Source organism: Pantherophis guttatus, chromosome 3 (assembly GCF_059756535.1).
Source record: "Pantherophis guttatus breed Tessera chromosome 3, ASM5975653v1, whole genome shotgun sequence".
In the NCBI taxonomy this organism is placed as follows: Eukaryota; Metazoa; Chordata; class Lepidosauria; order Squamata; family Colubridae; genus Pantherophis; species Pantherophis guttatus.
Window position 1 is genome coordinate 52,428,989 of NC_142065.1, and position 17,130 is coordinate 52,446,118.

Here is a 17,130-nt window from a genome sequence, read left to right on the forward strand (position 1 = left end):
ATAGAGGACCTCACACCCAGCTACTGAGTCAATGAGCTGGTCACCATCAGATTCTTACAGATTATTAACACCAATCCTCCTCTTTACCCAGGAATTGAGATTGGTATGCAACCAAATCCCCAATGAGGCAGATTTCCAGTTCTCAGCACCAATATATGTAGGAACAGAATTTATATAGAGGTCCCAAAGATGCTTTTCAAAAGGCAACTGGAGGGGCAAACTGTGTGCACATGTGTATGAGTGCTGGCACACCTCTCACCAAGTTGAGCTGCACGTGTGCATGCATGCATGCCAGCCAGCCACTCACACTGTCCAGATCCCCTCTTCCCCCTCCCCCCCACCGCAAAGGTTGAGGACTGCTGTCCTAGTTCACCTGGGACTTTCTGTCTGCAGAAAGGAAAAGATGGCACAATTGCCAAATCTATTCCCAGTTCCTCTCAGTTAAAATGTAGCTCATTCAATGAAGTACCTTTAGTATTGCATACAATATAAATATAATAGAGTATTAAGGACAATTAAATCTAAGTCCTTTCTGCATAAACATATCCAAGTTCCAGACCTTTTAGTAATGTTTAAAAAGCAAACAAATCTCTATAAAAATTACCCTCCTGGGCTGTCCTTCACTTTTGCGTTGGGTAGATGCCAGTAGAGCTTGAATAATGATTGGTTCAAATCTAGTCACACCCCTGCTACTTGAGCAATGTGAGAATGTGTACCAGCACAGCCAGTCTTTTGTAAAGAAAGTCTTTGAAGAAAGCTTGAGAAGTATGTGAGAACAAAATGTAGGCCTCCACAGTCAACCCTCCTCCACAGAAAATAAATAAAAACTACTGCTTTGTTTCCTCTTACTACCTATATGTTTGCCTGCTATAAAGACAATAGATTATTATGGTTCATCGCACATCCAGATGTATAGATTGGATTTTGGCATTTTAACCTACCCATCGAGTTCTTCCCAAGGATATGGAATAGGCAGATGTTGACATTTGATGGTGTTTGAGATGTCACAGGATGTACCATATTTTTCGAACTATACGACACATCCACCCCCCCCGCCAAAAAAACGGGCCTGTTTTTGGCCTCCCGAACCCTCTGCGCATCCCGTTTTTGTCCTCCTCAGTTTCCAGAAGCATTCTGCAGGCCAAAAACAGGCCCATTTTTGGCCTCCAAAGGTCTCCTGGGTCCCGTTTTTGCTCTCCAGGCATCCAGAAGTACTCTGCAGGCACTCTCTGATGCCGGGGAGGGCAAAAACAGGACCCGCAGAGGCCTCTGGAAGCCAAAAACGGGTCCATTTTTGGCCTGCAGAGTGCTTCTGGATGCTGGGAAGGGCAAAAACGGGACACGCAGAGGCAAAAAACTATTTTTTTTCTTGTTTTCTCCTCTAAATTCTGAGATTGCACCCAAGGCACCGATTACTACTACTATCTTTGGGGGGGGGGGGGGGGGTTTCAGTCATTTTATTTTTATTTTCAGATCTTTGTATATTGTTATCTTCTCCAGTTCCTTCTCTTCTATTCTGCTGTCTCCAGGTACTGTCATGTCCACTATCCAGACTTTTTTTTCTCTTTCTTATAGATAATGGTTAAGTCTGGGGTGTTATGTAGCAGGTACCGTCTGTTTGAATTCTCAAGTCCCAGAACAATTTAACTTCTTTATTTTCTATGACTTTCTCTATTTTATGATTCCTAGCAGTTCTTGCTTGCAGGCAAATTGCACCACCTGCTGCCCACTTATAGGAAACATAAACTCGTTCTCTTTGGTGTGACTTTTTTTTCAACAACAGGAAATTTTTAAGGGGGCCAGTTTCTTTTTGAAGTGGAGGACACTAGATAGGTGACTCTAGGGCAGGGGTCTGCAACCTTAAACACTCAAAGAGCCATTTGAATTCATTTCCCACAGAAAAGAAATCACCAGGAGCCACAAAACCTGGGTGATTGTGGCCAACTCAACATCACTCACTCCTACCCATTAACATGACACACACACCCAGCCACGCTTACCCAGGTTTTGTGGCTCCTGGTATTTTCTGTGGGAAACAGGTATATCTCCCTGTCTCTCTCTTTCTCTGTCTCTCCCTCTCTCATCTCCCCCCCCCCGTCTCGTTTGTATGCATGTGTTCCCTCTTGAACCATTTCCAAAAACAGGTGAGGGTTGGTGTTTTTTTCTTCTTCGTTGGGTGCTTTTTACCATATTTAAATCAAGAGTCATTTCAGGTTCCCAGATAAATGAAGCTCTTTCATACCCCTGCTGTGGCTCCCTGTCAGCTGAACTCACCACTGGCTGGCCCCACCCCTCGCCCTCCCCTCCCAGTCACTCCTCGCCTGGCCTGAGAAGGTAAGGGCGACCGCCGGCGATGGAGAGTCGCTCCATATTCCAGAGCGGGAGCGAAGAGCCCCTGTACTTGCCATATCTTGCAGGCGCTTCTTCTAGCACTTGTTGGTGCTGCGCACACTTTGGTCGCTCAGGGAGATGCACAACTTGCTCTCCACCCCGGGACACTGGCTTGGCCTGTCTGTGGCCGATGCCGTTGCTGTTGCCACCTCCATAGCCTGCCCGCTGCTCTCACAGTGCCTTGCACAGCAGTTAAATTTAGCACGCTTCACAATGGAGGAGATGGTGTCCCCTCCTCCTCATGGAGCCCATTACAATGCAGAGCAAATGGGCTGAGACAGTGTCTCGGGGCAGAGAGCAAGTCATGCATCTTCCCGAGCGACAGAGGTATGCATAGCACCAACAAGGGCTGGAAGAAGTGCCTGCGAGATATGGCAAGTACAGGGGTGCTTCACTCCCGCTCTGGAATATGGAGAGAGTCTCCATCCCGTGCCATCGCCCTTACCTTCTCAGGCCAGGCAAGGAGTGACTGGGAGGGGAAGGTGAGGCCAGCCAGTGATGGGTTCAGCGGACAGGGAACCACAGCAGGGGGACGAAAGAGCCAGATGCGGCTCGGGAGCCGCAGGTTGCAGACACCCGCTCTAGGGAGAAGGAAGACTCACTTATTCGTTCAAGACAGTTCTTCTAAATCAGTTGCAACCCGGATCTGTGTGGCTGAGCTATCAGGTACTTTAGTCTTCATTGTTTCTGGTAAACTCAAGGTTGGTGTGAAATAAATCTGTTGTAAATGCAAAGTAAAATCCACACAAGTATTTGCCCTCCAATGTGAGTTGGATTACCATTCATTTTCTCAGCCAGCAACATAGCATCATAGGTAGCAAAAACACAAATATTTTCACATGCTTGACTCATATACTTCTAAGTTTACAGCATTCCTTGTATACTTATCCATAAAAATATTAAACAACATCACACATCCTTATCTTACATGCTAAGTATTCCATTTATCCTCACATATGTTCAGATTACATTTGTCCTTACCACATTTGGCAACCAAACTCCAATTCGATACTCACATAAAACATTTTATAATTAAAAACTATTCATTTTGTATGCTTTTCTAAATCAATACATGTACAATAGCCATTCTTTTTGTCACCTTCATACCTTTCTTAAAGATCTACTGAAATGCAAAACCTGTTCCATATTCTGTACTATCTACCTACCATAGCATAAAATCACACTGCACTTTCAAAATTCTGCATGGATTCACATTTCTTTGTCCTCTGAAAATAATTAATTCAGCAACAGGGAAAGTATTTTTATAGAAAAGCTAATCATTTTGAGGGGATTACATTTTGCCCTTCCTTCCTGGACTCTGTCCATATTGAGAATTGAAGTTCAAAAAATATAGGAAGTCAAGGGTTGCCCAACAGTACTGTATCTTGTATTTACCATATAACATTTTTTTTATAGTACATCCTGCCAAAGGGAAAATAATTGTTAGGAAAATATTCTAAAGGATTACCTACCTAATCCTACTATTTACATTTCTTTTGTAAATAACCCATATGTTGTATTTATTATAAAAACATAAGACTATGTGAATTTGACCTATAGAAAGCAAATTAGTTGATCTAAAGTAAGCATTTAGCAGTAAAATATTCCTATTGTGTCTTTAATACAGGTAGTCGTTGACTTACAATCACAATTGAGCCCCCATATTTGGTTGCTAAGTGAGGCATTTGTTAAGTTAATTTTGCCCCATTTTACGTCCTTTCTTGCCACAATAGTTACATGAATCATTGCAGTTGTTAAGTTTTTACTAACTTAAAACTTACTTTTAAGTTTTACTTTTTACTAACTTTACTAAGTTAGTAAAAACTTAACAACTGCAATGCTGTGTGTGAATCTTGCTTCCCGATTGACTTTGTGCGTCAGAAGGTAGCAAAAGGTAATCACATGACCCGAGAACACTGCAACCATCATAAATATGAGTCTGTTGCCAAGCATCTGAATTTTGATCACGTTATCATGGGGGGTGCTACAATGATTGTAAGTCACTTTTTACAGTGCCGCTGTAACTTTGAACAGTCACTAAATGGATTGTTGTGAATCGATGACTGCCTGTATATGTACACATCAAAATGTTTCACACATTATTAGAGGTTTTTTTCCTCCACCAAATCTCTCGTCCTGTTTTTCAGAGACACATCTAATATAATTATAGGCTGGAAACAGAATGGTCTCCTGCCCTAATTAACTCCTTATCATCAATGATACAAACAAGCCCAGAGACCCAAGTACAGTAATTATGAAATTTATCTTTATTAAAGACATTTAGATTAACTCAATAAGATAATGAAGTAAAACAATGTGAAGCATTACTTAGTACATACATATATTGGTTCTGAACTCAGTATATATTATAGCCTGCCATGTTTCTGACAATCACCCTAATTTCATTATTCTGAATAGGCAAAGGTATTGGATAACTAATAGATAGGAATATATTAATTGCCTATTTTTTGATATGCCAGGTATTGTGCAGGCCTGATGTTCATAATTGCATAGAACAGTATTTTGATAACTACCAATGAACTCTCTTGACACTTATACCGAGTCTAAATTTAGGAGGTTCGGTAATATATCTAGATGTCCTCCTCTGCCTCATTGACATCCTCCCTACACGTTTTCCTTCAACAAGCAACACAACATATGTTACAATAAAACAAAGCCAAAAACAATCCACAGGAATCCTAATGGCCAATCCAAACCATTCTAAAGGACTGATCGGAAATGAAAATAGACGTCCAATCTGACTAGTCACGACTACAATGACTATGTTGAGTGCATCATAAAAGATTATCCAAGCAAAGTATACATAAAGACCTATAGTTTTTCTCTTATAGATACAATATAAATAATAGAAACATATAGGATAAGTTATAAAAGCCAAAACTATTGCTGTATAATAGCAATATGGAATAATCCAGGTTAAGCCTTTCACTTTAATCTTTCCCAAGATAATTAATGTAAGGCTTAGGTGTCGAAACTCAAAGATAAGATACATATTGGTCATTAAGATCATGTACACACCAGCAACAACTGATCCTGCTTTCGGTGTTATGCCACAGATGCCATCACCAAACAGGGGAATGACTGTGTCTGGAGAAATAATTGCCTGAAAAAAAAAAAATAGGATCACTTCCACGTAATATGGAAAAAATTACCAGAGCTACATAAAGAAATCTATATTTATCTATATTAAATCTATATTTAATCCAAATTTAAATATGTTAGTATAAAAAATAAAATGTGAGTTGCGTATTTGTTTTATATGCATTCTACTGTTCAATGTTTTCCCAAATTGATGCCTTTCAACAGCACAATTTCTATCCCGTATGATAGCCAATATGATCCAATCTATTTGGAGACTGCCACTAGGGAAGTATTTAATGAATTGTTTCATCACTCTAAAGTAGGTTTTAATTATGATCAATAAACTACAATTGGTTGCCATATGTTAAACCTAACAATGATGATTTAAAAATACCAGGGGTTGCACAACCTTTTATCAAAACCAAACAAATCATGTTATGGCTCAGCACCATATATGAATATGCTATTCTTCTATAGGTTTTAAAATTGTAATCTGTACTTGTATAATTTTATCACACAAATGAAGGCGAATATATGTGTCCCAGGACAATGTTGAAAGATCCAATCTGGGTTGGACACCAGGACCAGAGGGTTCATCTTCTGAGCTTTCAGACTCGTGTTGGAGACCATCCTCAGGGAACCTCTTTCTACCAGTGTGTGTCACTATTTTTTCACAATTTAATCAAGTTTTCTCAATCATATGCCTTTAGATTTGAGACTTTAATGCCCAGAATTTCCAGCCAGTAATATTTGGGAATACTGAAGTTACATTTTCAATAAAACTAGGAAGGCATCATGTTGGAAAAGGCTTGTGTAGCAGAAGGGCCCATACCAGATATGAAGTAGAAATCTCCACTAGTTCTCCCTGGAGATTCTCTGACGCTACCCACCTTTTGGTCCTGCTTTCCTGCATGATGTAGTTGTTGATAGGCCTGTTAGATTAGCCCATTCCAACTGATGAGTCCAGCTGGATTCCAGAGGGAGGCTGGGATTTTCCCCAAGAATCTAGTGGGAAATTGAGTTGAAGCTTTAGTTGCAACCTGGAATGGGCAAATGGAACAGGTTTTAACCTGATTGCCCTTGTGTGGTCTCTCCCCCTGTGATGATCCCAAGGTGAACTTTATTTGAGGAATTGTGAGAGATGAAGCAAAAGAGGCATGTCTGGAGAGGCACTATAGGAAGATGAAGAGTGAATCTGCCCAAGCAAAAGTAAAAACCCATATTATGGATTACATTGTGGTAATAAGGGCAGTGAACAATTGCTATTTCTCCATGTTTTACACTTGCTGATAGTTGTCCAACAGCCCTGTTTAAGGAGACTTGGTCCCTGCTGAGGAGGTACGGGCTTCAAGAACATCTGCAGGGCTGTTGTGAAGAATATGCTTGCTATCTGCAGATAAAATCCCTCAGAGCCATTCAAAATTTGGGCGGATTGGCCTAGATAAGTCCAGTTGAGATGCCTGAAGCAAGATCTTGTGGGATTGTCTAGAGGCAGAAACTTCTAAAAACAGGCCATTACTTATTAGAAGTTCAAAAGTACAAGATAGCACATACATTTAAGCCATTTGCTCACAATCAGCAAATTTCATAAGTGCATAAGGACAAAAAAAACCCAGTTACCTAAAGCATACTACTTTGTCATTATCCAAGATACATAATATGACACTTCCTCTTTTTTATTCCTAGGGTACTTCCCTTAACATTCTTGGCAATTTTCTTTCTAGACTCAACTCAGAAAGAATATATGGAAAGATTATACTTCTGCTCATTCCTGATACTTAGTTGTTAGCCAGAATTATACTATCTATAAGTCTTTTACATCAAGCTCTTATTGATGACTCGTGAACTAAACAAATAGATCATAGAGGCTGAGAGCCATTCTAACTAAATCAGTGTTAAGCATTGCTCTATATACATAATATTGAACAGAATTCTTGTAACTTTACAGGACAAATAAAAATATATTTTAGACATTTTTATTTGAGCAGAGCAAATTTCATTTCCTGAAATACAAACACATTTCCACTAGGTGGTTCCGTCCCAGGCGCCTGATAGGATAGGTTCCTGACGGAGCTTGGGCCATTCCCTGAGGCTCTGGCTCACGACTTGACTGAAGAACTGGTGGTCGCCTGGGATAGGGCGGCCGCTGGAGCTTTGGACCACATCGTGCCTTTGCGGCCTCTGACCCGGTGCCGATCTCAATTGGCTCCTTGGTTTTCTGAGGAGCTGAGGGAGATGAAGCACTGGAAAAGACGCCTGGAGAGCGATTGGAGGGCCAGCCGCTCCGAATCAGACCGAACACTGGTGAGGTCTCACATTAAGATCTACCTAGTGGCAATAAGAGCGGCAAAATCTAATTATTTTTCCACTCTTGTTGCGTCTGCAGAGAACCGCCCAGCTGCCCTGTTTAGGGTGACCCGCTCCCTACTTTATTTGGGAGCACGGGAAGACCCCTTGCAGGGTAGGGCTGAGGATTTTGTGCAATACCTACATTACAAAATCGCTCAGATTCGGGAAGGCTTGGACTCCGAACGGGTAGGTTCAGATGGGGTGAAGGAGGTGGGTCTTGAGAGTGTTATCTGGGAGGAGTTTGACCTTGTGACTCCCGAGGACGTGGACAGGATTCTGGGTAAGCTTAGCGCTGCCACATGTTTATTGGACCCGTGTCCCTCCTGGTTGGTGCTGGCCTCCCGGGCGGTCACACGAGGCTGGCTCCAGGAGATTATGAACGCTTCTCTGAGTGAGGGTTTCTTCCCTTCCGCCCTGAAAGAGGCGGTGGTGAGGCCCCTCCTCAAGAAGCCTTCCATGGACCCGGCTGTATTAGTGAATTATCATCCAGAATTATACTATCTATAAGTCTCCAACTGGTCCAGAATGCGGCCGGGCGGGTGATTATGGGAGCGACATGGCGCACCCATGTAACACCTCTCCTGCGCGAACTGCACTGGCTCCCAGTGATCTTCCAGGTGCGATTCAAGATGCTGGTTACCATCTTTAAAGCGCTCCATGGCTTAGGACCTGGGTACTTACGAGATCGCCTTCTGCCACCGATAGCCTCCCACCAGCCAATACGCTCCCACAGAGAGGGACTCAGGGTGCCATCGGTCAAGCAATGTTGACTGGCGACCCCCAGGGGGAAAGCCTTCTCTGTGGGGGCACCTGCCCTCTGGAACGAATTGCCCCTGGAGATACGTATGATCCCCGACCTACGTACCTTTTGCCGTGCCCTTAAGACTTTACTGTTCCAACAGGCTGGGCTGGCTTAAATAACGAATTTTAATGGGAGTTTTAGTTTTTTACTTTTTAATATAAAGGCCAAATTATTTAATATGTTTTAAACCGTTTTTAAATTTTATGGATATATGTTGTTTTATTGTGGCTGTGCACCGCCCTGAGTCTCTCAGGAGAAGGGCGGTATAAAAATTTAAATAATAAATAAATAAAATAAATAAATTCAGAAACTACAGGGGAAAAAAACCAAAGGTGTAATCCAGTGATGGCTAACCTTTTCCAGACCGAGTGCCCAAAGCGTGCGCGCACTCCCAAAATGTGCATGCAGCCTCTGCACATGTGCCCCGCCCCTGCGCATGCACGCCCCCAGCATGTGTCATGCCCCCATGCATGTGTGGGCCCCCTACACACACTCCACCCCCTGCACACACCCCATCCCCACAAACATGTGCGGCAGAGACCCGAAGACCAGCTGGCCGGTGGGAGGCATATGCACATGTGGCGGAGCTGAACTGGGGTGATGGCTCATGTGCCCACAGATGGTTCACCATCATGGGCATAGTCCATACCACCTAGGCATGGTAATTTATAGGATCGCAAGCTCTGGGACACTTTATCTTAAATCAAACATAGGTCATCTGAAAATCTCCAATTTATAAAAATCCAATGATCCCCATGGTTTATTTATTTATTTATTTATTGGTTTGATTTATATGCCGCCCTTCTCCAGAGACTCAGGGCGACTTACAATGCATTAAGCAATAGCCTTCATACTTTTGTATATACCTGCTTAGTAGGGCTTTCAGCCCCCCTAAGCAGCGTTCTTTTTTATACAAAGTCAGTTTATTGCCCCCACAATCCGGGTCCTCATTTTACCTACCTCGAAAGAATGGAAGGCTGAGTCAACCTTGAGCCTGGTGAGATTTGAACTTGCAGTAATTGCAGGCAGCTGGTGCTACTTAACAGCACTTTAGTCTGCTGTGCCACCAAGGCTGGTTGACAGTCAGATTATAGCAGATGTAGTTCCAAAACATCTGATGCCCTAAATAGCTTGTCCCTGTCGTAAGTGATCTCCCCAGAATTTAACAGAAATCTGCCTTGAGGGAGATATAACAATTTTTAAAATTTTTTAAATGGATGTACGACACTACAAAAATTAAAATTTCAGTCTACACTTTGTTATATTTGTCTTTGCATCCAATGGGTAGGCACTCTGAATTGTAAACTGCATCAAACTCTCATAAAAGCTTTACTGTGACTCTCACTCGTTCTTTTGTTTAAGGAGGAAATCATTACAACCACATATTTTTAAAATGAATCGTGGAATATTTAAAATTTTCAGTCTATGTTTTGCATCTAACAAACTGGCTTTAAAAAATGTGAATGGAATCAAAATCACTAATATCCCTTACAGTGGTTCTCACTCTAAGATTATTCTTATTCAGATGTAGATTGGTCTCCTTGCATTCCAGAATTTTTACTGATTTATGCATCTCTGCTTTCATTAATTTCTTGCAAAATTAAAATTAATTTTTTCTCACCATGGTAAGTCTGATTCTGTTATCAGAAAATCATTATTTATCAGGTCCTAGGCATTTCCTTTTTTGGATTACTTAACTGCTGGATTATAGAACCAGAACACCATCCTTACATCCTTTCTGTAAAGGAAGAGAAAAGTTATACAATTAAAAATCATATGATCAGTTCTGGCACGCACTCATTAAATGTGACATCATGTGACCAAAACTTGCAACTTCTTGCCAGCTATCCCATTCACTTTTTTATTAGTAGTATTATTATTTTAATTTACTCTGGGCTGCTTACCGCATACCCTGTTTCCCCCAAAATAAGATATCCCGATAATAAGCCCAATCGGGCTTTTGAGTGCATGGCAATAAGGCCAAGCGCTTATTTCAGGATTCAAAAAAATATAAGATAGGGTCTTATTTTCGGGTAATAAACATTTAAAAACATTAAAATCATTGGATGTAAAATAACAGAGCAGATAAAGTAAAATCTTTAACGCAAGATAGGGAGAGAGCTGGATACACAAGGGGTGGGGGAGAGGAGATTAGCTTTTAATTAGTCAACCACTTCCAGTATGAAACTCCCCCATTGGAGCCTCAAGCCATTTGGCAGAACCAGGTGTTAAGACTCTTATGGAAAGTCATGAGGCTGGGAAACAATCTCACCTTAGGGGGTAAGATGTTCCAAAGGGTAGGAGCCACAGCCAAGAAGGCACTTCTGGACCCCACCAGTCAAAATTTCTTGACCAATGGGATTCATAGTATGTCCTCACCTCTGGGACAGATGGGGCGAGCCAGTCCACTGGGGTGAGACGGTTCCTCAAGTAACCTGGACCCATGCCATGAAGGGTTTTATAAGTGATTATCAATACTTTGAATTGCATCCAAAGCAAACCGGCAACCAGTGCAGCTTGCGGAACAGTGGTGTGACATGAGCCACAATAGGGATCCTAAGGACTGCCTGCTCCGCTGCACTCTGTGCCAGTTTATCTGAAGCCAGCAATGAAAGTCACAAATAGCAATCATGTGACCCACAGAAGACTGCAACCTCAAAATTGCATGCGGGTTGCCAAGTGCCCAAATTACAATCGTCTGACTGCAGGGACATTATGATGGCCGCAATTTCAAGAACTGGTTTTAAGTCTCTTTGTTCAGCACCGTTGTAACTTTGAACAGTCACTGGACAAGTGGTTGCTAAGCGAGGACTGTCTGTATACTTACATCTTACACAACAAATTAAGAAACATTTTATTTACTTATTGGGGTTCATACAATGCTCTATACCCCAAAAGACTCTGAGTAGATTATATACCCTCTAACAGTAAGGTTCCAAATTATTTGAGTAACCTCAGTGCTCTTCCCAGTCAAAACTTCAAACCAAACAACCAAAAACCAGAGTTGTTGAAAGAAGACAGTATGGATAATATGCAGCTTTGATCTGATTGATTTGAATAAAGACAGATAATACAAAACTGTAGTTCTATCACTTCATATGGAAAAACTTTTGATAAAATTCAGACATAATATGTATGCTAGATAAATTTTGATTTTCCAAAGGATTTATAAAATAACACCAGATGTGGGACATGGCCCCTAGATTGAAGATAAAACTCAACTGTTTTTTTTTTCCCCATATGCACAAGCATGCTGGCAAGGCTGTGGGTGTGTGTTAAAGAATGCAAGATCTCTGGAATCTCATGCTCCTTAACGGCCTCCTTGGGAGAAAGATGGTGAGAGCGACTTTGCTTTTGGGAAACTGACAGGGTCACAAATGGCAGTCATGTGACCTTAGCTCACTAAGCTGTCATAATTGCAAGCAGGGCACCCAAGTATTCAGATCACCAATACATGACCCTGGGGATGCTGCAACAGCCACAACTATGCAGACTGATCATAAATCCCCATTGTTCAGCACCATTGTGAATTTTAATGGTCACTGAACAAGCAGTCATAAATTGAGGACTACCTGTATACTGTACCATCATGCCTAACCTTTGACTTATTCCAAATTTCAGATGGTTTCACTTATCATATATTCTCCTTCCTGGGCTTTCTTTAGGGTTGAAAAGATAGAAGATTAAATGTATCTCCTATCACCATTATATCCTTTTAAATTATTATTTCTGGAAAATATATTTATTTATTAAATGTATATGCTGCCCATCTTGCCTAGATTTTTCATTTCATTTTTTTTATTTCATTTTATTAAATTTGAATACCGCCCTACTCCCGAAGGACTCAGGGCGGTGAACAGGCACGAAATAAAACACATAAATACAAAAGTTAAGACATGATTAAAACCCAATTAAATAATTTTTGCCTGAGACAATTTAAAACCCCCAATAATTTAAAACGAATTAAAATTTGAGTTTAAAAATTTAGAAGATTTTGATTTTGATGCTTTCTCTCATCTTTCTCTTGATGCATTTTGATGTTTTCTCTCCTCCTTATTCTGATCAATAAATCAATATGATATACAAATTTTAAAGACTGAATTGAACAAGGAATTAGAGATCCTCATTTTCAGTTAACAATGGGAAAATGTATTACAACTATATAAAAATGTTAATAGATCTTAGACTATTGAATAAGGCGCAGATGCCAGCTGCCATTTACTTCTCATGTCCGCGTTCCAGTTCCTGAGCCACAGGAGGCGACGTGAGGTCACGGAAGAGCCCAGTGCCTTGGCGGCGAATCTGGTTGCATTTAGAGTTGCATCCGCGGAGTACTCAAGGGCAGCCGATATCTTATTCAGGTCCTGATGCGACCTAGTGTCGGAGGCAGACAGATTCTCTTGGAGTTGTTTGAGCCAAAGGAGGGCGGCCCTATTGAAGAAAGAGGCAGAGGATGAGGCCTTGATGGACCAGGCAGCTACTTGATGCCCTTTGAGCAGCGTCTTCTCAGCGCGTCTGTCCTCTGGGCGCAGGGAATCCTCCGTCGGCCCAGTGGGATGAGGAGCGTTGCAAAGAGCCACAATGGGCGGATCCGCGGGCGGTGGTTGTAAGAGATCAGAGAGACCTGAAGCGGAGTTGTAAAGTCGTTTATCAAGTCCGTTGGGGCTGGGCCTAGCCCCTGGAAGAGACCATTGACGGTGAAAGACATCCAAAAATAACTACCGGATCCCTGTTTGGCCCTCCTCTGGAACCCCTCTTTGTTGGGAGCCGGAATAGTCTCTGGTTCAATTGTAGGTTCTGCGAACATCGCCGACGCCGGATCCGAAGAGTTGGTCATGGTGGAGGCAGAAGGAACGTTCCCCAAACGTGTAGTCGCAATGGCCTTATGAAGTAAAGATCGGAATACTTGTGGCCGAAAGAGACCTATGAATGGTGTCTGGTTAGGGACCAAGCCCTCATCATCCGAGAAAGCAGATTCCCGGACCTCATCCGCCTCCGAAATGGAAGCTTGATCAGCTGACACTGGAGTCAGCCAGGTCTTGTTCTGACATGGAATCCTCCATGTGACTAGCCTGGTGGGAATGCACAAAGGTGGTTGGCTTAGGTAGAAAACTGCCCTGTTGCATGCATTGGGTCAAGCCCTGCCTGATGGCTTTGGCAATAATGATCTCAAAGGCCTCAGGCAATTGAGGGTGAGGATCCTGGGATTGAGGCATTGGTACGGGGGGAGCCTCTAGGTTGCCCTGAGGTGCCTCAGGAGTAGGCAAAGATTGAAAAAGGGGCTCCTTCCCTGGGATGGGAGCGGGGCCCACGGCAGCCAGCAGATCTGGGGACAGTTCTCGTATAGAGCAGTCATCCTGCGTAGGAGCTGGTGAATGAGACCTTGAGGGAACCCCTGGTAGAGGTTGTTGAACCTCCAGCCCAGCTTGTGATTGGGCCTTGAGGAAGGCCTTCTCGATGGCTTTATGTCGCCGCTGATCCTCCTTGGAGGATGAGGCAAGAGAAGCTGAGGGGGCTGCCTTGGTATTTCTGGCCCGTTTGGATGGAGGAGGGAGGCCCGAGGAGCCCTTCATAGGGTTGTCAAGAGGACGCCGCCTCCCCGCACCGAGGCTTTGGACCGCATGGCGTCCGCCATTTTGATTAGGTCCTATTGCACTTAAGATGGCCGCCCACTTAAACTGTAAGGACAGAAAGTCGCCGAAGGCAAAACTCACTGCGTGAAGACATCCAAATCTTAAGAACCGTGGATCGCTAGCCGCCCGGGAAATAAAACGATCCTCTGGTCAGTCAGCTCACTGCGAGCTAGTCTCTGGATGGCGGATGTGTAAGATCGCTAGCCGTCCGGCTATTGAGGCAATCGGCAGTGGAAGCAGAAGCTCTCACAAGCTCAGCGCTGACGGGCGATGTCTCAAGATCGCTAGCCATCCGGCTAGAAATGCGATCTACGATGTCGGCAGAGCCTCTAGGACACACGATGCTGACCAGCGCTTCCCCCAGAACGCTAGCCATCCGGCTATTAATGCGATCTCTGGGCTAAGAAAAACCAGCTGGAGGCAGTTAAGGCTGCTAGGCAAAGGCCGTTAAAACGCAGCGTCGCTTCCCCGGTGGTTGGGGGAAGCTTCAATGAGGCCCAAATTGCTCGCCTCGCTGAGGTCTGTCAGCCGACAGAATGCGAGCAGAATGTCAGCAATCGTAGAAAGATTATCTCAATTCAGAAAGGAGGATATAAGCAGAAATTTTCTCTCACAATTCCTTATTTGAAAGGAAAAACACGGTCAGGCTGGGAAGACACGTCTGTCCAGTATAGACCGAGTCAAAACACTGGGCCAAGAGGGCGGAGCCATGCAAATTTAGCAGACTCGGTCCTATGCTATATAGAGGAGTCATTCCCTAGCCTGACTGCTGTTTCCCTCCTATACGGAGAAGGGGCAAAACTCAATTAACAACTGTCTTTTGGGCTCAAATGTGGCTGTATGTCGAGGACTACCTATATATCATGTCATAGATAAAGGTAAATGTTCCCCTCGCACATATGTGCTAGTTGTTCCTGACTCTAGGGGGCGGTGCTCATCTCCGTTTCAAAGCCGAAGACCCAGCAGTCCGAAGACATCTCTGTGACTAAACATGACTAAACATGTTACCGTAATAATTATGGCAAGAAAAGTCATAAAATGGGGGCAAACTCACTTAACAACTGTTTTGCTTAGCAATGGAAATTTTGGGCTCAATTGTGGTCATAAGTTGAGGACTATGATTATTGTAGTTACAAGAACAGGAGAGGATTTCCTTTTTACAAGGGAGCTATATAATGGACCAGGGCCAATTTGATGTACAGGTAATCCTCAAGGTCAGTTGCCTAGCAACCATTCAAAATTATAAAAAAACTATTTACAACCCAGATTCAAAGTTCCAACGACCGCCAATCCCAGAAGACACTGACCTGCATTCATGGCCTTTTGCAACACGTCAGTCACATGACTGCAATTTATGATATTTTAGCCGGAAACCGGTGTTTACTTCTTTTTTCCTGCAAAAAAAGGCCTCATTAAGTGGGTTTGCTTAATGACCACCACAAAAATAGTTGTAAATTCAGGCATGGTCACTGGCAACCCGCTTAACAGTCACGATTTACGAGCAAAATTGCATGCTCAATTACACATGTAAGTTGAAAAATATCCATAGTGGTTAAGGCATCAAACTTGAAATTGGGAGCCCTTAATTCTAATCCGGCTTTATGCACAAAAATAGCTAGGTGATCTTGAAACAGTCACTTTTTCTCAGCCCTAGGAAGGAGGCTACTTCTGAAAACATATCTTGCCAGAAATTGAATATAATTGAATAGAGAAAATATATATATCTGTCTATCTATCCATCCATCTATCAAAACATGAATTACTGTAAAGTTTCCACCTGATTTTGTATTTATATTTTTAATTTAACTTGCTGAACTGTTTATCTCTAGGTTTCAAAGCACATGGGGAAGAAAGTCCATTTCAAACTTATGTACATTCAAATGCAACTATATGGCCAAATAACCGGCGCTTTTTCGTTTTTTCTTTAAAAAAAAAACAACCTCAAGCACTTCCTGAATGCTCAAATCGATACCTTCTTGGAGCGACTTTCGGCGGACCTGCTTTATACACAACTCTTCCTTCCCGCGCCTGGTTTTGACAGTTAAACCGCCTTTCCCGCTTCCCCATCTCTGGAGCGCATGTGACTCGCCCCCCCCCCGTTCCCCTCCATGCATTCCCCCCCCCGCCCCCTTATCGCTTGTGATGCTTGTGATCGCTTGTCCCGCCTCTCATTCTCTGGCAGGTTTCTGATTCCTCCGGTTTGGGTTTTTCTTCTTCCCTTCGTGCTTCACGTGGCTCTACAGATGGGACTGTGGATTGGTCAAGCTTTGGGGATTTCCGTCCAACAGCCAATGGGTGCATTCTACCCGCCCGAATCCAAGATGGCGGCACTGGGGACTGGCAAAGGGACCCCGGGAAGGAGGAGGTGAAACGGTCTCGGCCGGAGGATTCGGGCCCCATCGCCCCGGGTTGTCCCCTCTCCCTACCGGGCCAGCGAGGGCCTCGGCCTCTGTCCGAGGCATGGCCGCGGAAAGCAACAAGCAGTTCTGGAAACGGAGCGCGAAGCTACCGGGCAGGTGAGTAAAGGAGGCTCCGACCGGGCATCGATGCCGACCGATCTGTTTGTTCCCCGGGGAGCAGAGGTTGACTTAGCAAAGCCGGCTTGGCTCCTAGTTTTTTTGTCGCCCTTCATTTCTCGGAAGTGCGTTTGAAGGGTCGAGCCTCTCTGCTCTTGAAGCGAATAGTTGCTTCAGTCGCTCGCTCCTGTGGATGGAGGAGGAGCAGGGAGAACCCTGGAGGTGGTCTGAAGCAGGGGATTTCCCCTTGCCTGGCATGGAAGGCAAGAGTTGGATCTTCCCAGCCGTGGGGCTGCCTTTCTTCATCGGCAGCATCCCGCAATCCTGATCTCCCCCC

The 17,130-nt window shown here is 43.5% G+C and overlaps 2 protein-coding genes across 11 annotated transcripts in view; one reads left to right on the plus strand and one right to left on the minus strand.

Moving 5' to 3' along the window:
- Nucleotides 1-4,635: 4,635 nt before the first annotated feature.
- Nucleotides 4,636-16,992, minus strand: TMEM217 (transmembrane protein 217). 10 transcript variants are annotated; one of them, XR_015733054.1, is made up of 5 exons: nucleotides 16,250-16,364; nucleotides 15,585-15,671; nucleotides 10,266-10,382; nucleotides 6,384-6,498; nucleotides 5,380-5,515 (listed from the first exon to the last, which is right to left on the minus strand). XR_015733054.1 is itself a non-coding variant. In XM_034414685.2 (4 exons), exons 3-4 carry the CDS (start codon nucleotides 10,266-10,268, stop codon nucleotides 4,922-4,924), a joined length of 597 nt encoding a protein of 198 aa, XP_034270576.1. In that variant the 5' UTR covers nucleotides 10,269-10,382; nucleotides 15,585-15,671; nucleotides 16,250-16,364; the 3' UTR covers nucleotides 4,636-4,921. The 10 variants fall into 10 exon arrangements, 5 of the variants coding, with proteins under 5 accessions (XP_034270576.1, XP_087745684.1, XP_087745683.1 ...); XR_004590893.2 differs by having other exon boundaries at nucleotides 6,384-6,533; XM_034414685.2 differs by lacking the exon at nucleotides 6,384-6,498 and having other exon boundaries at nucleotides 4,636-5,515.
- TBC1D22B (TBC1 domain family member 22B) overlaps nucleotides 16,330-17,130 on the plus strand; it is a 41,333-nt gene continuing 40,532 nt past the window's right edge. Inside the window, exon 1 of the mRNA XM_034414688.3 lies at nucleotides 16,330-16,793. Coding sequence (XP_034270579.1) covers nucleotides 16,738-16,793 — 56 coding nt within the window. The 5' untranslated portion in view covers nucleotides 16,330-16,737. The remainder of the gene's footprint in view (nucleotides 16,794-17,130) is intronic.